Source organism: Rhinolophus hipposideros, assembly GCF_964194185.1.
Source record: "Rhinolophus hipposideros genome assembly, chromosome: 7".
Lineage (NCBI taxonomy): Eukaryota > Metazoa > Chordata > Mammalia > Chiroptera > Rhinolophidae > Rhinolophus > Rhinolophus hipposideros.
In genome coordinates, this window is record NC_138053.1 from 38436228 (window position 1) to 38463657 (window position 27430).

At 35.6% G+C, this 27430-nt stretch overlaps 1 protein-coding gene across 4 annotated transcripts in view; it reads left to right on the forward strand.

The window, feature by feature from the left end:
* Nucleotides 1-27430, forward strand: part of ARB2A (ARB2 cotranscriptional regulator A) — a 388747-nt gene that overhangs the window by 183897 nt on the left and 177420 nt on the right. For all 4 annotated transcript variants that reach the window (XM_081054485.1, XM_081054484.1, XM_081054486.1 and 1 more), the window contains one exon: nucleotides 25362-25481. In XM_081054485.1, coding sequence (XP_080910611.1) covers nucleotides 25362-25481 — 120 coding nt within the window. The remainder of the gene's footprint in view (nucleotides 1-25361; nucleotides 25482-27430) is intronic.

Here is a 27430-nt window from a genome sequence, read left to right on the forward strand (position 1 = left end):
AGCCGCACCCTCTCTTGAGCAGCTATCAGGGATCTGTGGGTCCAAGGCAAGCAATGGATGGCTGCAGTGTCCTCAGGTTGTTTTGCAAAGTGGTCTCAGGGCAGGCACTGGTGTAAAAACTGTATCTGCATTAACCTTATAAGAACAACTGGCCACACCTTATCCCTAGGACTCTGCCCCACTTACTAATTCTGTGTCGCGGGAGTCATTCTCAACACTGGCTCAACCACCCCAGCCCGTGGACCTAAGGAGGCTCTTTCGACAGCTGAGCCTTATGGGCAGCTAGCAATTTGCAACAGGCCTAGGAAGGCATGGACCTTTTGTGAAGCTGCGCCAGGTTCAACACTGGTTGCAGCTGGCCTCGGTTCACAGCAAGGCCACCACCACATGCCCTCAGTCCAGCACAGGCAGCAACCACCCACATATAGCTTTGTACCTCCTACCAGATAGCCCCGGGCCAGTCACAGGCAAGGTTGTAATTGGCCTGCACAGGAGCCACTTCTAATAGACACCAGCAACAACACACATACACAGGCCTGCTTCAGACTACACCAGAGCACTACCTGGTTAGCCTGACAAGCAGACAGCCTAGGGTGATCTCAACAGGCACAATGCTCTGTGGGGGAGGCTCCCCCTCTGTGGGATCAGCCCTCACACAGGTCACTGTGGGCATAGGCAATCTTCACAGTCAGTCAGCCTGGGAATCATCACACCCACTGACACACCAAAAGCAATCAAAGCTCAACTACAGCAGGAGAATACACACAACACACAACAGACACTCATGGAGCACACACACAGGAAGTCAGGAAGATCATGTCATTGGACCATATGGAATACCTACATAAGGCCACCCTGCAAAGACTGAGAGACATAGGAGATCTACCTAATACATAGAAGCAAACACAGACAAGCAGCCAGAATGAGGAAATAAAGGAACCTGTCTCAAATAAAGAAACAGGAGAAACCTCCAAAAATAGAACTAAATGAAATGGAGGCAACCAATCTATCAGAGACAGAGTTTAAAATACTGGTTATAAGAATGCCTACAGAATTTAGTGAGAATTTCAACAAAGAGATAGTAAACATAAAGAAGAACATAGAAACCATAAAAAAGAACCAGTCAGACAAAGAATACAATGACTGTAATAAAGAATACCGTAGAAGGAATCAACAGTAGATGAGATGAAGCAGAGGTTCAAATCAGCAATTTAGAGGACATGGTAGCAGAAAATAGCCAATCGGAACAACAAAGAGAAAAACTAATTTAAAAATAAAAAACGAAGACAGCTTAAGGAAACTTTGTAAACACATCCAGCGTAACAACATTCACATCATAGAAGTGTACCAGAAGAAAAAGAGAGGGAGCAAAAGATCAAGAACCTGTTTGAAGAAATAATGACTGAAAACTTCCCTAACCTGGTGAAGGAAATAATACACAATCAAGCGCAGGAGGTACAGAGAGTCCCAAACAAGATGAATCCAAATAGGCCCACACCAACGCACATCATAATTAGAATGATGAAGATAAAGAGAGAATCCTAAAAGCAGAAAGAGAAAGACGACTACTGACTTACAAGGGAACTCCCATAAGACTGTTAGGTGAATTCTCAACAGAAACTTTGCAGGCCAGAAGGGAGTGGTAGGAAGTATTCAAAGAAATGGGGAAAAAAAAGTCTACAACCAAGACTACTCTACCCATCAAGACTATCATTGAAAATTGAAGGAGAGATTAAGAGCTCCTGAGACAAGAAAAAGGTAAAGGGATTTATTACCACCAAACAGTATTACGAGAAATGTTAAAAGGACTTCTTTAAGCAGAAGAAAGGAGAGAACAACGATCAAAAATATGAATAATAAAATGTCAATAACTATGTACTTATCAATAATCACTTTAAATGAATTCAATGCTCCAATCAAAAGCTGAATGGGGAAGAAATCAAGTCCCATGCATATGCTGTCTACAAGAGACCCAGCTCAAATCCAAAGACACACATAGACTGAAAAAAGAAGGATGGAAAAAGAAAATTTCACACAAATGGAAAAGCTGGGGTAGACTTTAAAAGGAAGATCATAATAAAAGATAAAGAAGGACATTACATAATAATAAAGGGATCAATAGAACAAGAGTACATCACCCTACTAAACATCTATGCACCCAACATAGGGCACCTACATATATAAAACAAATATTGACCAACATAAAGGTAGAGATTGACAGTAACACAATCATAGTATCAGACTTTAAGACCTCACTGACACCAATGGACAGATACTCCAAACAAAAAATCAATGCGGAAATAGCGGCCTTAAATAACACATTAGACCAGGCGGATTTAATTGATATTTTTAGAGTATTTCATCCTAAAGCAGCAGAATATACATTATTCTCAAGTTCACATGGAACATGTTCCAAGATAGACCACGTTAGAACACAAAAAAGTCTCAATAAATTTAAGAAGACTGAAATCATTATCAAGAATCTTCTCTGACCACAATAGAATGAAACTAGACATGAATTACAAGAAAAAAAACTGAAAAACGTGCAAATACTTGGAGGCTAAATAACATGCTACTAAATAATGAATGGGCCAACAATGAGATCAAGGAAGAAATCAAAAGATACCTTTAGAAAAATGAAAATGAAAACACAATGACCCAAAATCTGTGGGACACAGTGAATGGTGTCCTTGAGGGAAATGCATAGCAATACAGGCCTACCAAAAGAAAGAAGAAAGATGTCAAACAGTCTAATTTTACACCTACGGGAACTGGAAAAAGAATGGCAAACAATGCCTAAAGTGAATACAAAAAGGAAATAATAAAGATCAGAGTATAAATACACAAAATAGAAGCTAAAAAAAAAGTACAACAGATGAGTGAAACCAAGAGGTGGATTTTTGAGAAGATAAATGAAATTGACAAACCTTTCACTAGACTCATCAAGAAAAAGAAAGTACCCAGGTAAATAAAATCAGAAATGAAAGAGGAGATGTGATAATGGACACCACAGAAATACAAAAAAATTTTAAGAAAATGCTATGAGCAACTATACACAAACAAATTGGACAATCTGAGAGAGATGGATATATTCCTACAAGCACACAATCGTGTATATATCTATGTATATATCTATATCTATATGTATCTATATACATACATGCATAGATACATGCATACGAGTCAGACAATTAAGTTCACAAACTCATCCTAGAGATAGTACTACATACCTTATTGCTGAATATCACTATGGTCACCTTCGAAGTATTCCCCTTGGGAAGCTATGCACTGACGCCAGCATCTAATCCACCTTTCAAAGCGATTTCGGAACTCTTTTTCTGGAATGGCCATCAGAGCTGTCATCATACTACCCTTGATGTCCTGAGTGTCATTAGTGTTAACTGTTGGAGTACCTTACAAAAGGTAGTTTAAGTAGGAGAATTTGTGAGGAGGTGCCCTTCAAATTTTACAAAACTGTGCTTATCCCTATGTACGTGCCTTCCTTCTTTACATTTCCCTCTCTCATGACCCCAACTTGAGTTTTTACTAGAAAAGGTTTAATATAAATTATTCTCTTGTGGGAATATTGTAAACTTCATTTTTATAAAGATTCTGAGTTAATTACTTTTGGACCCTGCAGCACCTAATAAGTTGCCTCAAACATATATGATACTCAATAAAGTTGTTAGATGGATAAATGGACTAAATGACTTTATCTTGAGATTTGGCTTTACTTAGACAATGGTTATAGGAGAGCTGCCTCTTACCTCTCTGATCCCATTTCCTGCCCCTCTTTCCTGTAGTTATTCCATTATGGCCACACTGGTCTCCTTGCTGTTCTTAGAGTATGCCAGGCATGCTGCTGTCTTTCAGTCTTTACAGTGGTTCTTCCCTCTGCCCACGATGTCCTGTACCAAGATATAGTCAGGGCTAAATTTCTGAACTTCTTTAAGTATTTTATTTAACATTATCTCAATAGAGGCATACTTTCACCACCTTAATTAAAATGACATCCCAGCCCATCCCTCCCTCATTCCCCTTACCCAGCTCTACTTTTTCTTTCACACTTATTCCCTTGTAATCTATTATATAATTTACTTATTCATGGTTTATTGGCTGTCTCTCCTGTTAGAATGTAAGTTTTGAGAGGCCTGGTATCTATTTTTGTCATGACGTGTCCCCAAGTGCTTAGCACAGTACCTGGCACAAAGTAGGCACTGAGTACGCATTTGGTGACTGAAACTATAGGTTGAAATGTATTGTTCCATTGGGATCATCATATACTGGTAGAGCTTACATTATCAGTGATGTATTGTACGTGGTACTGTGTTTTGCGAGCTTGCTAAGTGCTAGACACAGTGCTAAGGGCTTTGTATATGTGTCTCATTTTATCCTTAATTAGCCCTGTTTTCACAATATTGGGAATTACTTGCCTGTGCTCTTGTGTCTTATACTTAATTAGATATTCACCCTCTCATATTCATCTTTGTATCCACAATGTCTGGCACATGGTAGGTGTCCAAATATTAGTTAAATGAAGGAGTGAGTGATAGTTTTTGTGTGTGTGTTTTTTTAATTTTGACAAGTATGGCAAACTGACATTCTTATAGGGAAACCCATAAAATGGAACCTAGTGACCTGTGACCAGATCAGAGAAAACAAATATTTCTTTGAAGACTATAAGAAACAAAAACTGAAAATATTTTTTAAAAATTTAAGGATGTATTTAAAATGTATTTACATAACAAGGAATGTGACATATTTCTTTTAACCGGTATTAAATCTAGTTAATAGTTTGAATAACAGTAGAAACCAGTGAGCAGCAAGTGGTTGCCTGTTGACCTGAGATATTTCAAAAATTCTGAAAGATTAGTCATAAAAAATGCTATATTTAAAGGTCTAAACATGGTTCCTCTGTTCAGGAGCTATCTGGTTTATCGTCCTGTGTAGTCCATGGCACAGTAATCCTATAAAACAGCCACTGACGTGAGCCCGTGGAGTCCAATCAGTTGTGAGGGGCTTTTTCCCACCCATCGTTCTAAGGAGTTTTTGACCTTGCAGGTGTCCTTTGGCTTCACACCCAGACCTGCCCTGGCCTAGGGAATGAAGATGGTCTGCCTGCCTTTTGTTCAGCCACTGCCCAAGATATGGCTTTGTCCACACAGAGTAATAACCTATGTGGCAAGGGGCACCTCCCTTCTCACTGGTCAGAGATGGGAGGTAGGAAGTGGATATTCTGGACTCATTTCTTTAGCCATTCTGGAAAAAAAAGTCATTTTTAGACATTTGGAATAAACTATTCTTTTCATAATAGTTGATTCAACACTTAAAATGGAACATTATAGACAAGTATCTAATATTATTGGACATTTTACAAGATTCTGTTCAAATTCTAAAGCATTCTTCACCAACTACTTGTTGTATATCTAATACTACCTAACCTTAACATCCTCTCCTTTGTAAAACTTTTCCTGACCCTCCCTTCCTTCCCCCTGCACCAGTGCAAAAATAAATATGCACACTAATACATAAACACACACATACCCAACCCAAAAGTAATCACAGCCTTTTTTTTTGCCATCTTGTATATTGCATTTAGTATAATTTTTAGCACTTTTCCAAATTAAGGAATTACTTGAATTCATGTATTTACTTTGCAAAGTAGACATCTAATTATTTAAAAGAAAATATTTCACTTATTTCTTCATTCTTGGGGTTTGAATAAAAGTCTGTTTAGCAAGATTGTCTGTCATAGAATTATCATTTTGATTTACACTAGTGTCTCTGGTTCATTTTTGTGCTTAAGGGAGTAAATTCAAGTTCTGGTGTGTTGTCCAGATTGTCCAGGTCAAGTTGCTTAAGACTTTCAGGGAAACGTTGACACTGTTACGATGTGAAAATACTACTGATATCTCAGTCATCGGACTGAACTATTGCTACTAAAACCTGATATAATTTACGTATTTATTAACAAGGACTATACAGATACTTGCTCCAACACTTGAAGCATTTGAATGAACTTCCATTTGTAAATTTGTTCTGGCATAAATACCACTGAATATGTTTAGTTATGTGATTAAATTTTTAAATTAGAGATGTGATAAATGATAACATTAAATTTAAGATTAAGAATATTGGCAAAGATGTGATTAGTTAGCCGTCTTTATTCAGATGTTCTAATATACACTAGTTTGAAGTTCTCTGTTACATCTAACTGGAATATATGTGATCAAATAGTATGTCTCTTTGTCTGAGAAAAATTTAGTAACTATATTATAAATCCAGTGATTTGAGTACTATCTATAGTTTTGTTTTGTGTTACCTTGTGTGCGTTAGCAGATTAAATACATTTAAATGTGATTTGATTTGATTTGATTGGGAATATGGAAATAGAGACAGAAGAGGAAATAGAGACATCAAGTATGTGACTAAATATAGCATCAGCACCAAACAATGGCCTCTGAGTAGATTGGTATAACTTATATTTTATTGCCAAAAACAATCATATCAGACTCAACCAACTGTCCTTGATAAGTTTATGGTTCAGTGGTTAGCATGCTAACCAAGTGATTTTTCAGAGAAGTTAAAAAAAATTAGCTCAACCAATAAGTTGTTAAAACATTTCATCAAATATTTATGGAACAGCACTATACTAGGCACTTGGGAAATGAGGGTCAAAAAGACGTGACCCTTACTACCGGAACTCAGTAATAACTGTGGACACTGGTAGTAGAGAGGTGCACTACATTCCAAATTGTACTTGGGTTGCAGGCACAGGTGGGACATAATGCAGGTAGGGGATGAGAGTGGAAGATCCAGGGAAAGTTTCCTCGCGAAGGTGATACCTGAAATATATCTTATCAGATATATTTCAGTTATCATAACTGAAAGAGGACAGTAGAAGTTCAGGAGAGGAAAGGGAGGGAAAAAGTGTTTGCAACAGAAGAAATTGCATAAGCAAAGGCACAGAAAAAAATATTATTTATTTACAGAAAGTAATGCCTAAAGAATATGTTGATTTTCAAAACACATACATACAGTGATTTCTGTTTAGTTGCTTATTCTATATCAGAGTTGGAGTTCAGTTGTTTATTTTGTTCATTTTAACAAGAATATTACAAAATTCTTCTCTTTGGGTTCACAATACGTGAAGAACATAAAAGTGAGTATTTGACATAGTGTCTCTGATACATTTCATTCCTCATCCCAATATCAGATGTACCAGGCCCCGTGCTCAACAGTCACATATGTTTTCATCCAGTCTTTTTATAGTTGTATTAGCATTGAACTATTTTTAATGTTTTATTATGAAATATACAACAAGTGTGTGAGGTTTAAAAAATTATAAGATGAACACTAGTACCTACTCAACTTAAGATATAGAATCTTACCAGTACTTGAGAAAACCTACACATGCCTCCGCCAGTCATCCTGGTCTCTGCCCCTCAAAAATATATGGTGATGGAAAGAGAACTGACTCTGGGTGGTGAACACACAATGTGATATATAGATGATGTATTACAGAATTGTACACTTGAAACCTATGTATAATAACTTTACTAACTAATGTCACCCCAATAAATTTTAATTTAAAAAAATCCATTCTTTCCCCACTGATTTGAAGTGCTATCTTTAACATAAATTGAATTGTTAGTGTACATGTTGCCTTTGTTTCTGGGTGTTGTTCTGTTCCTTTCAAAGGTCTCTCTACACTTGCCAGTGCTATTCTAATGTAATTTTTGAGATTTCATTCTACATTTAATATCTGGAAGTGCCTCCACATGGTAATAGTCCTCATTTTATTTTTCAATCCTCCTCTTCCTTACACACCAATTTAAGGTTAGAATTTAGCTCTATTATACTACCACTGCAACAATCTCTTCTCTCTCCTCTCCTTCTCTTCCTCTTCCTTTTCCCCATCTCTATCGTTATTAACATAATGTTAGGTTATAGAGATTGTAATTTTTAACATTATGATGTTTCTCTACCTAGAATAATTCTTTTACATCTGCAAGCAGGCAACTAATTATATATATATAACAATTACTTGGCTTTATAATAATCTATGTAACTATCTCAGATCTAACTGCCAGTGTTTTTATGCTGTCATTTCCTAGTGCACGTGTGCTTAATTTTACTTCCCTGGCAATTGAAACAGATGATAGATTTTAAAGTAGTTTGGGTGTCAATTAGAAATAGTTTTAGGATAGCCAGTGGGCAGGATATGTTAATTGATTGGATGAGGGTTAAAAAAAGGAAAGAATATACAAGGTCTCCCAGGACCTGTCTACTCCATTGGGTTGTAATGAGAATCAAGAAGTGAGGAAGTTCAAATCACTTTAAAGATTTATATAATACATGCAATGTAAGGTGTGTTAGTGTTCATACCTTTGTGAGAACTAAAATTTTAACCAATGAAATTGCTACAGTTACCAGAGAGAAAAAATAAACAAGTCATATTTTAGCTCTGGGGCTGTTTTTTCCTTTGTAAATTGCATAGGTATGCAAATAAGGGGAGGCCATAGTTTCTAAACTTGTATTATTTCATGAAATCATGAAATAATTCTTCTGTAAATAATCTTCTCTGTCCTCAAAATGAGCTACTTTACGAGGAGTTCCCACTGGTTTCAATGAAGGGAAAAGAATCCCAGGTTGTATTTTATCAGTCAATTATATTCTGTCTGCAACACTCTGAAACATAAAAATACTTAACTGAGATCTTCTGACAAAATCAGTGAATTCTACTTTGCCTTTAGTGTTAATCTTTCAGTGCTACAGAATATACTCAAGAAGGAAAAAAGTACCTTAAGGACTTAGAACCCCTAATATTTACTAACACAATATAATACATATGTAATGATTTAATTGAGAAAAAGTGTTGTAAACATTGGAAACTAAAATTATTTAAATGGAAATTTTTTTACCACTCTGCAGTTGCCTTAACAACACCTATCTAGAGGGAACATTTTACCCAGTCAATAAATTAGTAAGGTGAGTTTATACTTATGAAGAAAAAGTTTAGATTGACTCCAAATGTTAAAAATAAATATATAGGTATATATATAGGTATATGTATATATACCTATATATATACATTAGTATTAATCTTGCCCATTCTATGTAGTGTACTTGCAAAGAATGGTAATTAGATATTCCAAAAACAGCTGAAATTTTAATTTTTAGATCATGGATGTCACAAGGTTGATAGTAAGGTTCGGAAAGATAACAATAGACCAAAGCCAAGCACATAAGTTCTGTAATATAGATTAAGAATATACAAACTGCTCACAATCAAGTCCATAGAGCAGAGGACTCAGTGACCTGCTCACAGGAAGGATCCCATCAGGTATTTGAGCAGGTCAGTTCCTCCCTACCTCACACAGGCCCACATCTTGCTGGATTACCTTTGCCCCCCCCCCCCCCCCCAGTTTCACTGGAAGCTCCGGTTACAATTCCTCCTGCTCTCCAGATACAAATCAGATAAACAACTTTGGCTTTTTCCTCAGTGTATAATGTGAACTGCAAGAACTGAAGGTCAGTTTCAGGCCTAAGGTCTATTTTTACAACAGAAAGAGTTGGCTGTTCTTAGATTTATACACATACATGTGTTTGTGTGTAACACATACTAGTAACTGATCTTGTAAAGTTACAGAGGTTTAAATAGCACGTGTGTGTCTGTGTGTATACATATATAAAAAGTATTGGAGGGTTAATTTAAGATTATGGGATCTGAAGTCAAAGAAGCTCCACTAGCTGTATTATGTTGGGCAATTGACTTAAACTGTGTAAGTATCAGTTACCTTATCTGCAAAAAGGAGATAATAGTAGCTACTGCCCAGGGTATCGTGAAGATTAAGTGAATTAGAACTTATTAAGCATTTAGTACAATATCTAATTCAGAGTAAGCACTTGAAAAATGTTAGCTATTGTTATCACTGTTTTCATGGGTTTAGGATTTCTTGAAAATGTCATGCCTTTCATTTTCCTTATCCTTTTGAGATGGCCTAGTTTTCACTTAGCATTTTTTTCATTTTCAATAAAGTTCTCTTAAATTTTAAAATAGCTAAAGAATGTAGCAGTTTTATAGCAATAGGAAAATATCAAATATAAAAATATTTACCTTTGGGACAAAAATTTGCATATGTCATTCACTGTTCGAAATACTATGTAACCTATTATTACTGTATTATAGTCCTCAATTAAGAAAGGTTTTTATGTTCTATTCTAATACAGATTTATAAAGAATATTATTTGATTAGGAATTATTATTAACAGATTTTATACAGTTATGGAGCTTTAAACAGCACATTTATTAAGTGGAAGACATATCATGTATTTATATAATATGTATTGTCATTCAAATTTACCTTTTAAAAATATTTACAATTTCCTTGTGACATTCTATTTCTTTTTGTTTCCTTTTGGTACAATATGACGATGATTCCGTAATCCCATGTTTATAAATTCAATAGAGAATTTAATTTTTCTTACATTGTGTATTTTTGTGTTAATTAAGACTAAATTTGTTTTAAGTTTAACTTCCAATTTAAACATTCCTTTGTTTCATAACCTCTGCTTTTCAAAGTATCTGTGGAAATTTTTTTCAATTATTTGTTTGGTGTCTCGTCCCAAGACCCCCAAGGTTTGGCCTGTGCTTTCTGAGTTAAGACGTGCTCCCAATCTTCCAGTTAGGTCAACCACAAAAATTAAGATATGATAGAAGGTCAGTGGAAGAAATTCATATCAAAACAACTACTCACCATGTCATTATGACAGCCTGCTGTAGCAAATGTGCTTCTGTTTTAACTTATGACAATTAATTGCTAAAAGTAATTTAATCTGACAGAGGCAGGGTGGTGAAAGCCTCCTGGAGATGTCATAAAAGCGACCTTTCTGCCCATGTGCTGCCAAAAGCCATTTTTAACAAGGAGCTAAGGAAACAGTGCAACTTCTTTTGTACTTTGTTAATTAGTTATTGATTTGAAACAATGTACTTCCAAATACTGTTAAAGGAGTTAGACGCCAGCAAGGTCACCATGTGACAGTCTAGTCCTGATAATATTTATAGTATGTGAGAATTCTTGGATGCCTTTTGTTCTGTGGTCCTAACATTGAGATTGCTTGGTTTACTTAACTGACTATAGTTGTATCATTCATCTTTTCAGTTTAAAATTTTATATATTAGTAATCTGCTACTTAGTCATAGTACTACTTTAGTACACGATATGGTCCCAATTTTCAAAATCCTCACTTGTGGGTTTAGTCTCAAATAATTACATATTCTACAGAGAACGTGTTTGTAGTTTGATTATTGATGCCAAAGAGAAAACGGAAATAGTATTCTAGTCTCAAAACGGTAAGCAAGCTAGAAATTATCAAATTCCTTTATTAGATGTACTAGTTGATCTCTTTTGCTTTTTTTTTAATTTGGATATTTACTTTCAGTTTCAATGATTTTGTCACGTTGCTAATAGAAGTTAAATGTCTTATAATTCTTTGAGAAAAGTCTTCTGATTGTTTTAAATTACACTTCTTTTTTAAAAAATTAAAGTTTATTAGGGTGACAATGGTTAGTAAAGTTACATAGATTTCAGGTGTACAATTCTATAATACATCATCTATATATCACATTGTGTGTTCACCACCCGGAGTCTTAATAAAGCATTTACGTGCAAGCTAAAACTGAAGGCCTTTGTACAAGTCAATTTGCAAGGCATTGTGGAGGATAGAAAAATCAGAGGGACAGGTAGGGTAGCATAGGGGGTAAAAGTAGGGATTTTCAGCTCAGACGTCCTGTGCTCTAATCCTGAATTGCGCTAATTAGCTGTTTGAACTTGAATGAGGTACTGAACCTCTCTGTGCCTTATACATGCAGTGGGAACCAGGACAGTACCCACCTCATAGTGCGCTTGTGGGGACCCCGTGAGTTAATATATATAAGTTATGTTAACAATAGCCCGGTAAAGTTCTCTGTGCTTGTTTCGTGATGGACAATAAAGGCAACATTTGCCCTTGTTTTAAAAGCAGAACTGCTGATAAAAATATACCAGTTTATTTTACCAAAATGTGTTAAATTTTCAGTGTAATTGTTTAGATGGTGAGAAATCTTGGTTTGCACTATGTAAAATATTTTTCTTAGGATAGAAACATTCTAAAATGTATGCTTTTCATTAAATTTTTTCACTAATTGGGACAAGTTGAAAAGTTTTATTTTCCTTTAAGTTAAATTGTTTCAGTATCATTCTACACATAGACAGAACTTCATGGAAAAGCATATTGTGCTTTTATTATAGTACATGATTGCTTAATATTTCCACTAACAAGGAAATGCATATCAAAGCACTTATATTTACAATTATTAATTGACAAAATTAAGTGATAAAAATTTGAAGCACCTATAGTACCTGTTATTGGCTAGATGTAAAGAAAAGTTTGCTCTCACTAGCATGATAGGAAGTGAGCAAGCAATCTAATAACATAAAATGAAAAATACATACTTTTCATTTGGATACTTTCAATCCAACAGTCCTATTCCTGGAAATTTCTTTGGTATATGTTAAGATGTTTTAAGAAGTGAGTTTATGAGACAGTAAATAATTATTTCAAGTATATAAATAACTTACATCTTTGTACTATATCTTGACAGAAATTAAACAGCTATTATATGCTGTTTGCCAGTCTTCTTATTTTGCATCTGTTCAACGTCCCTACAGGATAGCAACTCTGATTCTCTTTGTTCCCGATGTTTTTGCTCTATTCTATCAGAAAAAGTTATAATTTTAGAGGTCTCCCAGGTTAACCTCCCACGTGCAGAGACAGAGAGAGAATATGTTGTTTCTGGCAATCTTCAATAATCTTTCCAGCTGGTTAACATGTGCCTCACAAAGCAGGGATATCAAGTCATAAGCATTTACACTTGATCCACTGATGTCTGACAATAATTGTTCTGCCTACACAAAAGTCCTCAAGACCCCCAGGAAATACCTGCTTTCCTGAGGATTACCTTCCTTCCTCCTCCCCCTAAATATCTGTGAGATGTGCCTTACTTTCTTAGAGCATACTGAGAATAATTTAACCTTTTCTTGATGACCCAGGGTCAACGTATGACTTTTTGCTATAATTGTAGCTTTAGATACTGTGAGACATGCTTAACTTCTGAATATACCATTTTTTTCTAGAGAACATTCTAGACCGAAGTGTCTGAAATGCTTGGCATGTCTTCAGTGTGCTATCAAAATGCTAATTACCTTTAGGGTTCTAAAATAGTCTTCTAACCTTACCCCCTCCCTAACACACACACACACACACACACACACACACACACACACACACACGTTCCCAAGGTGTTTCTCTTGCTTCTCACTGCACTGTTCTAGCTAGATCAGCTTTGCTAAGAGAAATGCATGCATGCTTGTGGGCCTGTGCATCACCTCTTTCCTGGCCGCTTTGCTTTCTCCATCCATGTACTAATTTTGCGAGCAGTGAGGTAGCCAGTAAGACTCTGACAGACTCAACTGGCTGGCTGAATCTTCTGTCGTCTTGGTTGTCGATTGCCTCTTCTGTGATGAACACTCCCTGGTGAGTGATAACATGTGATACAAAGATCTTCACTTAGTAGAAATCATTACTTTCTTCAGGCTTCTAAGAGTGCGTTACACAATCTCCCAGAGTCCTTGTGTTGATGTTGTGGTAGGTAGAACAATATCCTCCAAAGATACCCACGGGAGCGTGTTATTTTACATGGCAAAAGAATTTTGTAGATGTGATTAAGATTAAGGACCTTAAAATAGGGTGGGCCCAGTGTAATCACAAGGGTTCTTAAGAGTGGAAGAGGGAGGCAGACCTGAGAGTCAGAGGGAAATGTGACTGTGGAAGAATGGTCAGAAAACTACAAAGCTGCTGGGTTTGACATGGAGAAAGGGGGCTGAAAGCCAAGGGTGCAACCTCTAAAAGATTGAAAAGGCAAGGAAATGGAATTTCCCTTAGAGTCTCCAGAAAGGACACTTTGATTTTAGCCCAGTGAGACCCAAGTCAGATTTCTAATGTATGGAACTATAAGATAATAAACTTGTGTTTTTGAGGCCTCTGAGTTTGTGGTGATATGTTGCAACAGAAAATTTAGATAGGTGTTAAATCATGTATCCTGAGAGAATACTTATATATTAGGTTGGTGCAAAAGTAATTGCAGTTTCAAAGGTTAATACAAAAACTGCAATTACTTTTGCACCAACCTAATATCAATAAACTGTCTCTATCCAACTTAATGTTCTATCCCCCTTGGTCCAACACCTTCAGAATTCAGTCCCATATGAACTCTTCTTGCCCCTGCCTGTGAATATTGACCAAGCCCTGCAACTTCTTCAGTATTGTCCTTTTGCTCCGTTAGGAGGCTCAGCACTTCCCAGGCTGGGTTACATTGGTGCCTTAATCCTAGTTATTAGGCTAGAGCCCAAAGTGGAGGTGAGAGTGGGGGTGGAGGAAGCACATGTCTAGTGAAGGCAGTGGCTTCTGCACCATCTTCTAGTTTGGGGAGAGCCCTGGCTTTTAACTGGGAGCCATGGGCTGCTCTGCAGGCCCTGAAGGTTCAGGGGAATCTGGGGACTTAAGCGACCCAGATGCCCCCACCCTATATCAGCTCCCTACTCCTTCTGAATCAGAGCCCTAGCCCCACATTGCAGACATGCCAGAGCTAGGAATCTGTCTTTCTCTGGAACTTCTTTTAAAGCTCTAGGCCTGGTCCTTAGGTTCTTTTGTCCTCCTGCTGCAGTAGATGAGAGCCTCTTCATATATTACTAAGGAAGCTCTCTGGTTTTCACTTAGTCTTATGCTGATTAATCACTCTCGGCCTTAAGTTCCCTTTCTCCAAAGCATCTTTTGTCTTTGGAAATAGCCATCTAATTCCATAGTCCCTATAATGATGTGCTTTTCAGTGCCATTACATGTAGCTGCTAGTGTATTCCTTTCTACCAGTGTATACTTCCATTTTCATCTCTGGTGGAAGCATTTAACACTTACAGTGCTATTGCGTGCAAGGGTTTATCTGTGCTCCACCTATTACTACTGACATTGAGGTCTTATTGCCTGCCAGCTGGTGGGTAGATAATCCAGCTCCAAAATTTCTACTTTAGAGTCAACGTTTTCAGGCCACTCACTGGGACAAGCTGTCATAGGTCAGATTCCCTGGGAAGCAGACTGAAGGAGAGACTAGCATGTAGGAGATTTACTGGGGACTGTTCTCAGGATAAACATCTGTAAGGAAGCGAAGGAATCACCATTGGACCTCACAGGGAGCAGAGCTAGTCCTACAGAGTTCTTCCCAGTTGGGGCAAAGGAGCCAGGCACTTTTTCCCCAGCACTAACTAGTCACTGGAAGCTGTTACCTTCCAAGAAGGAAGCATAATCATAGGCATGGTGGTTCTCTTCCCCTGTCCCTGAAATCAATAACAGGAGAGAGGGTGTCGGGGGATATTTTGCTTGCAAGCCCTCATAGCAGATGAGGAAATGAGTACTGTAGTCTTGTGGGGGTGAAGATTTGGGGTACCGTAAAACTACAATCATTATTGTATATATTCCTAAATAATATTTTTTTAAAAAATGACATGTTTAACTTTCAGGAAACAAACTGCTTCCTTTCACAAAGAAAGTCTTTTTTTCATGTGAACCTGCTATCTACAAAAGCAACACTTTTGTCCCTTTTTCATAAAGACGCTTAGCTGTTTGGTTCATTGCTACAAAGATCAGCAACCTTGGTTATGCTTACATAAAAGGAAGGATCTTTAAAAGTGTTTTAACAAGGCAGGACAAGTATAAAGTAATTAAGATTACAGATGTGGAATCGGACTAACTAAGTTTGAATTCTGGCTCTGCCATATACTAGCAATTTTTTTGAGTAAGTTTCTTGATCATTCCTTGCCTGTTTATCTAATTATGGGGATAACAGTAGTACTTACTTCATAGGGTTGTTGTCAAGATTAAATGAGTTAATGTAAAGTATTTGCTCTGTGTCTGCCTCAGTATGGGTTATAGAAGCATTATTATGATTGCATTGTAGATTGCACTAAGAAAAGAAAGCCTAAATTCTATTAAAGTGAATGGGATCATCAGTGTTTACTTTGTTGGAGATGTGCAAGAGCATAGTTTTGGAATCTAAGAATCCTACCAACTTTATCTGCCTCCCATTCCAGGTTATACCTATTTTGTGGCAGTTATGGCCCAATCAACAAAGCATGTGGCACCACTTCTGTAAATAATGGGCCATAATTATTTGCTTATCCATTTTTTTTACTACTTCTTGTTAGTTAATTGTTGTTTAAACTTTGTATTCAAACAGATAAAAAGACAATGTTATGTCAGCCCAATATCACAGCCATTTGTTAACAACACTTTAACACATATGATTTAAAACAGTAGATAGTATAGCATAGAAATTCAGATGCTAGAATCAGACAGACTAGCTTGCAATCTGACAAGCTGTATATGACCTTGAGCAAATTAATTAACCTCTATAAATTGGAATATTTAGCATATCTTTGTCATAAAGTCATTTTAAAGATTAAATTACAGAAAGCATGTAGACAGTTCAAGTGGTTAGTGTCCTAGGCAGGATAAGGGGATAGTGTAGGCTGGGATAGTAAGAGTGGAAAATGAGAGAAGCTTCCGGATTCTAGAAATATTTTGGAGGATAATTAGATAAATGTAAGAGATAGAGAAAGAAGAAGATGTCAAGGATGACGTCTAGATGTTTGGCTTGAACAACTGAATGGGGGGAGGTACCACTTAACAAGATGAGAAAGAATGACAGACACAGACAATAGTTTAGTGGTTACCAGACGGTAACGGGGAAGGTGATGGTAGAAGAGGGTAAAGGGGGTCAAATATATGGTGATGGAAGGAGAACTGACTCTGGGTGGTGAACACACATGGGATATATAGACGATGTATTACAGAATTGTATACTTGAAACCTATGTAACTTTGCTAACAATTATCACCCCAATAAATTTAATAAAGATTAAAAAAAAGATGAGAAAGACTGGAGGAAGAACAGATAATGGGGAGTTGAGAACCTTGAAATATCTGAAATTCAAATATATTTACTCTAGATCTGAATACTGGCCCTCTATCAGTTATATTCGTTATGAATGTGCTCTGTTCATAGCCATTTATAATTTATTAATATAGCCATATTGACAAGTAATGTAGCCTTAAATCTGTCTTCAAGATTGATGGCTGTCAATAATATTTGACACCTAAAAGGTAGGAAAAAAATTATAGTTTCAAGATATCTCTAGTTTATAGATTATGTTGTCTGATTTCATTATGTTTAAGGTTGAACCATACAAAATTGACATTTTTAAGGTCAAAAATGTATAATATTGGTAACTTTATATGGTTCAATTTAATATTTAGAGATTAATTGTTCTTTATTTTGGAAGGTTTTTTTCATTACACGTGTGTAATGGCATCAGTTCTTATGCATTCATATATACTCCTAGTACTTTAGTCATCATTAAACACAAATGCATATACTTTTAAAAAGATAACACATTTATATATGCCAAAATGTTTTATAATCCAATTTATTTAACTGGATTAAAATAATATTTCATCCCATGTGACATTATAAAATATATTTTATACATAATTATTCTTATAAACAGTTACGTTTTACTCTATACTAATGTACAGTTTATACATTGTTCATGTACAAAGGAGTTAAGTAATAGAATAATCTAAAAGTTTAAAGCTAAAGCATAAATTTCCCTATGTGTGTCTTTCTGGATTAAGGCCAAATGGTATTTGTGTTTCATTTCTTTTGGAAGGGTACCCTGCTAGCCAATTCCTAAAAATAAAAATTTTCTTTCATCATATACCTGTGGATTGGTTGGGTGCAAGATGGTAACTTACATTTTTGCATCCTCATAAATCCATGTGATTTGGATATTTGCCTCCCATTTGGATTTTATTGAGCTATATTTTACCTAATGAAAAGTCTGTTTTTTAAAAGAAATAACTTTGATTTGTAAATTTGTCATAAAAAGGTATAGATTTTATATTAGTGTTCTTTCTCCAGTAGATATGTTCAGTGTAAATAGCAAATCAGTGGTAGTACTAAGGGCAGGTGGTGTGGAATGGAGTCAGTGTGCATGTGTGTGTGTGTGATATAACACAACTAAAATTAGTGGCATAGGTATGTGTTAAAGTCAAAAAAGTAGATTTTATTATTCATAAGGAAATTTTTAAAATAAATATGTTTACCTATATCATCCCAGAAAGATTTATATGAAGTAAAATAAAATAATTTTTGGTTTGATTTTAAAATTGGTCATTTTAAAAACCTTCAAATTTATTAAATTTTCATTTTACTTTTCCTAAAGTCAATTATAAGTTTAAAGTGTATATCATAAGGACACTTATTTTATAACTTTGTAGCAACAGGTTAGCCAAAAGAAAAAAAATCTGTCAAATTTGGCAATGATTCAGAAAATATGTGAACCTGTCACTGTAAGCAGTCTCAAAGGGCGAAATGCTTTACAGGAGCTAATTAACCTTAGAAAATAATTACACAAATATGCAAATGTTGTTTAGATAATTCCATGTGTTATCAGCTCAGGTAGTCCATCATAAATGCAGACCTTGCAATGCCTAGGTAGTAGAATCTGGCATAGTTGATAAGGCTTTGGTTACTGCATCACTTCTATTTGGCATTTAACAATTAATGATGGCAAGAGTACATCAGGAAATTCAACCTGTCCTCTGAATATAGCTGAATTCCACAGTGTAAATATCCTATGCATTCTACCACCAGCAATCTCTAATTAATGGATTCACTTCTTTTCATGCACTTTGTGCGTTTGCATATTATAAAAATCATCCAGCTTGAAGTTACTCAATACAAAATACATTCTAATGTGAAATTCATGGAAAAACCTGTAGAGTAGGTTTAGTATGTTTGCATTTTTGTAATTGAGGCATATTAGAAAGTCTTTCCTATTGAAATCTGTTTAGTCTCAAAATACACTGCCAGTAATATATACCCTCTGGATTATGGTTTATAAATATGTAATGATTGTGGATACATGGTAGTCTGCGCATTGGAATGACACAAACTTGCCTTGGAACAGTGTCACCTCACTCATAAAACTGGGATTTTAGTAATATGTCAGAAATAAATATTAAAAACTATTTCATGTGTATTAATTCCCGTGCTACATTATTATGCTTAACTATTGTAGAAGGGAGTAAATATTTGGCAGAATTTGCTACAGCTTAAAATGCTGGGGATCTGGCTTTTCTAAACACTGAATACTAAAAAGCCATCATTTTATGAAAGCTTTGGGACATAATCATATAACGAAAGCTAAGTTTTTTATAGCTAAGGTTTATCTCCTTTATCAACTATTTTTTAAAATAATATTTTGAATAAAATTATTTCATTGAATGTCAGCAGTCCTTCAGAAAATGGAATTCACGTCGCATCACTAAGTGTGTCTGGATGCGTCACTGTTGTTCCTGCCGTCCTGTGACTGCAGTCCTGCTCTTACGGTGCGCAGTCGCTGCCGTCCCAAACCATTGCACTGTCTGTGCTCGTCTCATCGCTTTGGTTTTTCTGTTTCTTCAGTTATTATAAAACTTTCAACTTATTCTTAAACCTATTTGAAACAACCCTTTTGGTTTTCTGCTTGGAAATATGCCGTGGGTTGCGACCAGAGACTAGAATGTGTTAGATAGGAAGGTGGAAAGACCCAGCTCAGACGCTGATTGTCCCTAAGAAGCCAGCAGTAATTATTCAGTAGGATTTTTGATATGTTTTTGTTGTTTCCTTATTATAAAGAGCATACACGTTGTAGAAATTTTGGAGAGTTCAAACAAATGTACAGAAGCTAAAAATAGAAAATATTCATCATCCCAGCATCCATGGGCAGCTCAGCTACTTGTAACATTTTTATTTTATTCATTCTAGTCTCTTTCCAGCATTTTGACAAGTGAAAATTGTACCACATATACAATTAGGTGAACTGCATGTATTACTTTATAAACTCATTGAACAGCTACATAATATTTCCTTAGATAAACTATAATTTACTTAAATATATGTTTCTGCATTGTTGGACATTTAAGCTTTATCCAGATGTTTGCCTTTATAAGTGAGATAGTGATGAACATCGATGAGCATTGATTGTTTGCCACATACCAGATTATCAGAAGCTAGATTCCTGAAATGGAGCTCATATACTTCTTTGTCTTGGTTTTTTAAACACACTTCATATTTTGTTAACAGTATGTTTGCCAATAGCCCTAGCATGGCTAGTCATTTTTAAATGCCTGTAGCATGTCTTGCATTTATAGTTTGAATCAGAAAGAATATCTACCTTCAAATTGCTTATATTCTAGAAGGAAGGAGAAGTGACGTGGCACATTAGAGAAATAGCAAGATAGAGAAGAACCATTGAAGTAATACAGGATTCAGTTTAAGCTACTATGGCTAATAGTAGAGCTGACAGGTAAACTTGAGACTATAATATTTTGCAGTAGTTTTAAACATAGGCAGAGTAGAAATATATGTAAATAGATATACTTGCCATACATTTCTGGTAAGATGCTGTGAGTCAAAGGATAACAAAATCCTTTCCCCATCTTCATGAGACTGACGTTCAGTTAACTTTCTAGCTCTATGTCCCTGGAAGCCTGATAAGATGGTGTCTTCAGTTGGGTTCCCAAGGTAACAGATTTTAAAGTTGCATGCAGAAAGTTTGTAGGGGAGTTCTCTTGGGATCAGTACCTGTAGGGAAGTGAAGAAAAAAAATGTTTTTGGAAGAAGTTGAATTGCAATATGCTTACAATAAAGGCATCATCTAAATCTATGGTGATGTCTGGATCTGGAATGACTCTTCAGAGATGTCCTGCCTTGAGCAAGAGATAGGACCTTTATAAGTCCCCATCATCTCAACCAGTCTTTGGATGTCAGTTGCCTTAGAAATGGGATTGTAACTTTAGGCAAGATAGCTTTTTGGGGCTGAGAGCAATTCATAGAGAGTGCCTGTCAAAGCTATTAACTGCCAACACTGGCACAGCTCAGGAAATGAGTGTCATATAACTCAAAGGGGTTCTGGGAAGCATACCATGGCATCCACCCTAAGTGGGTGGTTGTTAGGCAGCATTGCCTATGGTAGAAAATCACTTCTAATTGGCTAACTGCATGTGGATTAGGAGATAATAGACTCTAAATACTATAACTTTGATCTTCCTTGAGGCTAGTAACTTGTAATCGGGCATGTCCCTCACAGCAAGGGACCATAGACGCCATGCCTATGGAGTTGTTACAAGAGGTATTGGTTTCTGTGGAGTGTAAGATGTTCCAGACAGGATAACGGGTGCATCTGCCCAAGGTGAGTCTGGTCCCCTCCCCCCTGAGCCAGCATCCCATGGCCAAAGACAGTGACTCCCGGAGGCTGTGTTTGCTACAGCGACTGCTGCAAAGCTCCCACTAAAAAGGAGTGTCTGGTACTGCGCTGATGGTAGGCTGTCATTTCTACCCTGGATCTTTTTGGGTCAGTGGATGTCAAATGTGGCCCAAACAGTCTTGCATAATTGTTTAGTTGTGCTTATAGCTGACCCTCTATGTGGGTATTGTAGATATTTGTTTTCAATTGGGTTTCACATTTTAGAACACTTGGTTTTAAAATCTAAAACAAAAGGGTAATTTGATGACCTTAGAGTCAGGCTGAAAATATTCAAGTAGTTGAGGCACATACGTGTAAATACTTCAGGTTTTTTTTGTCTATGCTGACAAGCCACGATTAACAGATAGTGTTTCCATAGAGTGTGGAGGAAAAGACTCAGCTATAAGACTAACCTCTGAAAACAGTAGTCTTTGTATGTGAACAGTGGCAAGAACTGTTGGGTCTTCCGTCTCCTTTAGTCATTAATGGGTCATTTGTCCCTGGTTGGCAGTTTTCCTCATCAGTCACAATGTTTTGCTAATTCTTTAATTCATCCTTTGTAATGATTTATTCCATCCATTTCTTTCCATTCACTCTGCAATCACCCTGAGTAGTATTTGTAGTCTTTATAACTTCATATATGGATTATTGAATTATTGATTATTAGGTTTTGTATTATCTGAGCTCCATTACCTATGAGATCCCAGACTGAATTCCAGGGTCAGGTTTTGTCTAGAGTTCTCAGACTGTTAATGTGTAAACCAGATTTTCCTGGAGCCTAAATAAAGTCCCTGGAAGTAGTAAGAAGGCTGGTAAGATAGGCTTTGAGAAGATGTTGGCCAAAGAGTGCTTCTTATTTTATAGACAATGGGAACCATTTCAGTAAATGACCTTTTAGGCAGGAGAGCGGTTGATCAGAGCTGGGCTTCAGGAAGATTGATCTGGCAACACAATGGAAAGACTAGAACAAATGAGACTATTTGGGAATCTATTATAAGAGGTGGAAATGGAAAGGATGGGACAGATAGGATCTCAACAGTATAAAGGAAGAAGTGGTGACTGTGAGAAGAAAATGGAGAGGACATCACTAAGATGAGATCATATGGATTTATAATGAGCCCATCGGACTTGGTGTCAAGACAGTCTATCAAAAATAAAGCAATACTCCTCACACACTACTGCCCTTTCTATCTTTATGTAACACCCTTATGAAACTGCAAACACATTTCAGATCACCATCATGACTTAGTTCATCTCATCCTTACACCTCCACTTGCAGCACAGAGCCTAATGGGTACAGAGTAATCTAAAATCTATGTTTATGTTCTGTCCATGTATAGGAGAATATTTAGAACCATCACAGATATTTGAGACTGTTAGTTCTACCATCTATCAGCAGGTAGAAACTCTGTTATCTGTCTTCCTGTTCTGTTTTTTACATTTCTTTCATTGTGAATAAAACTAGGGTGACAGATGTCTGGGTTTTCTCTGGATAGTCGCAATTTAGACGACTTCTTCCAGTGCAATAACTAAAAATACTTTTCTTCACTCTCAAAGGCTTGTACAATAGATTCTATGGTCACTCTAGATATAGGTACAGAAAAGTGCTAAATATGTATTAGTCAGTTTAACTGTAACTATAAAGAACACACTTGTGTAACTACCACCTAGTCAAGAAATGAAACACTGTCAGTCTCTAGAAGTGTGTTTCCCAATTACAACTCTGTCTCCCTTCTTTACAACTCTGTCTCTCTTTTTATAACCATTTTCCTACTTTTTAAACTAATGGAAGCTGAATTATTAAAACCAAAAAAGGCCTATAAGTATTTCCTTCCACTTATATTCTTGTATTTACTTTATGTACTTGAAGTGTGGGTGATTTTATATTTATCTTACTAATAGTTATCTTTGAAAGTGTATTTGTATTTTACTGTATGACTACAAGGTTGTAAGTAATCATCCTGAAAATAAATGTTGTGTTTTCATTATTTATTACCCTAAGATTTAAAGGAGACACTGCTCTCGGCCTCAACAATTTGATAATCTAACATTCAATTACAATAGAAACCATTCAGTGCCATAATGGGAGCATGCAGAGATGTTGTAGGACATTTCCTGGCCTGGCGTGATAGGGAAGACTTTCAATAGAAGGCGATATCTCATTTGAGTTCTGAAGACAAGTAGGAATTATGCAAGTGAATGAAGGTGGTGGATGAAATGAGGGTACAGCACAGGGGTCACTTTCCAAGCAAAGGAAATAGTCCAGAGACAAGAAAAGTATGGCACCATTAGGTTACTGCAAGTTGTTCCCAATTGTCACACAGAGAGCATTCTCTATAGTCTCTCATGGTGGGAAAAGGGTGACTTTTGGGTCATCGTATTTTGCAGGACAGTAGTAAGAGATATAGTTCAAGGCAGAAGCTAGATCATGAAAGGACTTAATGTCATACTGAGTTCAAACTTGATCCTGAGGGCAATGAAGAAATTTTAAAGGGTTTTAAACAGGAAATGAGTGATGTGACAACATGATCATATTTGCATTTTTGAAAGGTTGTTCTCACTACAGAATTAGAGACAGCATTTAAATGCAGTTCTAGAAGTAGGGAAAGTGGGCTGGAGATCCTTGGAGTCATCCATTTGTGAAATAATGTCAGCTTGAGCTAACCTAGAGGAAATTAATATGGCGAGATGTGGATGGATTTAAAAGACAATTGGGGACAGAATTAACAGCATTTTAATGACTGATTATATGTGGAGTTCGAGGGAGAGATGATGCCTAGATTTTAGCTAGAGGTAGGGAACAAAGACAATGGCAAAGGTTTGTAGAGAAAATTTTTAGCAGTGTTGAATTGGTTGAGTTTGAAGTATCTGTGGGACGTCCAAAAGGATGTGACCTTGGGTCTGGAGCTCTGGAGAGCAATTTAAGGGGAAGATAGTCATTAGGGAACACCACCTTCTAGGTGGCAAGCGTAACCATTCATGTGGACCCTAACATGGTAATATAAAATTTCTGAGATGGAAAATATGAATAAATTGTGTCTTTGTCTAATACCTTGACATTCTCAGGCAATTATTCTTTTGGTGTTAAAGCTTCCGAGAAATTTTTGTACAACACATTTTCATGATCTATTTTAGTTTTTAGCAGTTTGTTTTTTGATCAGTATTATTTAGCTCTTTGGTGTGTTTTCTTTTTCTTCTTTTTCACCTTATCCAAGTTTTACCACAATTGTCAGCCATAGAAATAAACACAAGAAAATGAAGTTATTATAGAACATTTGGAATTAAAGCAGCATACATACATACATTTATTAAGATTTAGCAATTAAAGAGAAATGTAAAAGGCCCTGGGTTTATATGTCTAGATTTCTCCTAGTTTAGAAATAAAATTTGTATGGAAAATCCTTTTAGAAAAAAAAATATGTTTTTAAATAATATAATAGAAAATATTTGTTGCTGATTTTCTGTTTATTTTCAGCTTACAGAAATAGTTAAAATTTTATAAATCAAATAATTTCATGTATGTGCAATATAGATATAGAAATGTATCTGAGTATGTTTAGTGTTACACTGTTTTATCATAAGACTACTATAATTTTCTGCTATGCAATTCTAATGTATTTAGATATATTTTAATATCTCACATATACCAAGAATGCAATTCCTCCTCAAAAATATGTTATTTTAAATATTCTGATTAAGAAGATTATAATAGCAGTTGTTTAGCAGTAATTTTCTAATACTTTAATACTAATTTATTATCTAATTTGAATTTTCAATGTAGTTCTTTTGTATTGTTATTATTTTGAATAAGCTATAACTATCTTATTTCTTATGCTATGTAAGCAAGCATATAATTTAATTTTGATTACTATGATAATTAGATACAGTATGTAATATGTGATGTTTGTTTTCTTCATAGGAAAATGGTTCTCCTGAAGAACATGCAGTCTATGTATGGGACCATTTCATAGCTCAATCTGCAGCTGAGAATGTATTTTTTGTTGCTCACAGCTATGGAGGACTTGCTTTTGTTGAACTGGTAAGTGCACACTTAACTCTGTCTAATTCCCCAACTCCTTATAGGTTTACGCCCTCCATCCCCTTTTTATTGTTATCATTACTTTAAATTATTTTATGAAGGATGAAAATCATGCGTTTTGAGTAAATAATTTCATGATGTTTAAAAAGAATATATTTTATTTTTGCAAAGCTTTTAAATGCTAACCAGAAAACTTTTGCTCATTCTTTATTTATATGTTACTTTTTAATTTCTACATGATAGCCCCAGTTTCCATGCAGTTTGTGATATTTATGTTTTCTGTTTTATGTGTACACCATTGAAGCATATATTATCTGTAAAGTGATAAAAATTTCAAAGATACCCCTTGAATATTTGGAAATATTTTGATAATCTTTATCTGGTTTTTATCTCTACAAGTTACCACTTTCAGAATCTATATAATTAATATTAACACTATCAGAAAGCTTCCATTAATCTGCTTCTAAGTGAAACTCATTGCTTGGCTAAAAAAAAAAAGTCTTTGCATTTCAAAATAATATTCTTGAGTTAAGATAAGTGTACATGATAGAAAAAATTATCAAGAATTCTGAATTTTTTCTGTATTACATGCAATATTGCAAGTTCCATACCTTGTACCAGTATGAATGATGAATGAGGTATAATCAGTACTAACAGTGCACTGATGAAGAATTTGTGCCTCCCTATCCTTAACCCCTTATGTCACAGGAAGATACCAGTGCTGTAATAAAATGATTAATTTCATTAGAGTAAATTTGATCATTTTAAATCAAAATAGCCTAAAGGGACATTAAAGGCAGGCACAAGATTGGTTGTCTAATCTTTATGTTTCTAAACTTTGCTATGCATTTCTCATTTCATGGAAATGAAATACATTTCCATGGCCTCTTCAAATTCCCCACACCTATTGCTTACCCACATAATTTAGATATAAAACTGGTGGTGACAACTGAAAACAATGTTGCTGACGTAAATGTACAAATGCTGTACTCTCTTAAGATCAAGAAATAAGTTAAATCGTTTAATTCTTAAATTGATTTCATGTTTTAGAAATGATTTCCAATTACTTTTAACTCTGCTGAATTTCTTTTATATATAATGGATATCTTCAGAAAGCTAATGTACTATATGACATACTTTTTAAAATGTGAATGTTGTTTTTTAAATAATTCTCTTAACCATATATACATATATATATATATGGCTTTCATATATGTGGCTTGTGGGTTTGTGTGTGTGTGTTTTTGGTAAGCCATTAAATTACTAAAAGCATGAAATTTCATTGACACTTAGAATAATAACTTAAAATATGTCCGAAAGCCTGCAAAACTAATCAAATTTCTGTAAAACAGATATTCCCATTTTTTTTTTAACTTTACAACAGTTTATAAAATCTGTTGTACATCAAATTTGGAATTCAAGTGAATTTTGGACAATTTTTAAAATGAACTTAAGATGCCAGAGTAACAGATGACCAGTATGTCAGTCTATTTTGCCTGTCCTTCTTGTCACACACTGGTGGATATTTCTCCACTTTTGTTCCACTTTAATATAAAGCACACAGATGTTTCAGAACAAGACTTGACTTCTGACCTTGAGGCTATTAAGGTCAGGGTCCTCAGGGCCTGTGAAATTATCACAAGCTGAGCTAAAGTTTTTCTCCATCACAGGAAGTAACCAGTAAGTAAGAAGTTAAAAAGGAGCTTTGTCAGAGAGACAAGATGGTCTCAGTAAGGGTCAGCTTCTGTAGTCTGATATCTCTGCAGGAGGTGCATGCCTGGGAGGAGGAATATAATATAACCACTGGCACATCACATATCTGTCAGGCAACACCAGCCCTGAGAAGTCTATTTAATGTAATATACCTTGCCTAGGTTTTAAAATATTACTGGCAATTATCTCAACTTCATATATTTGCTACTTTTTTGGAAGTAACTTTGATGGGGATA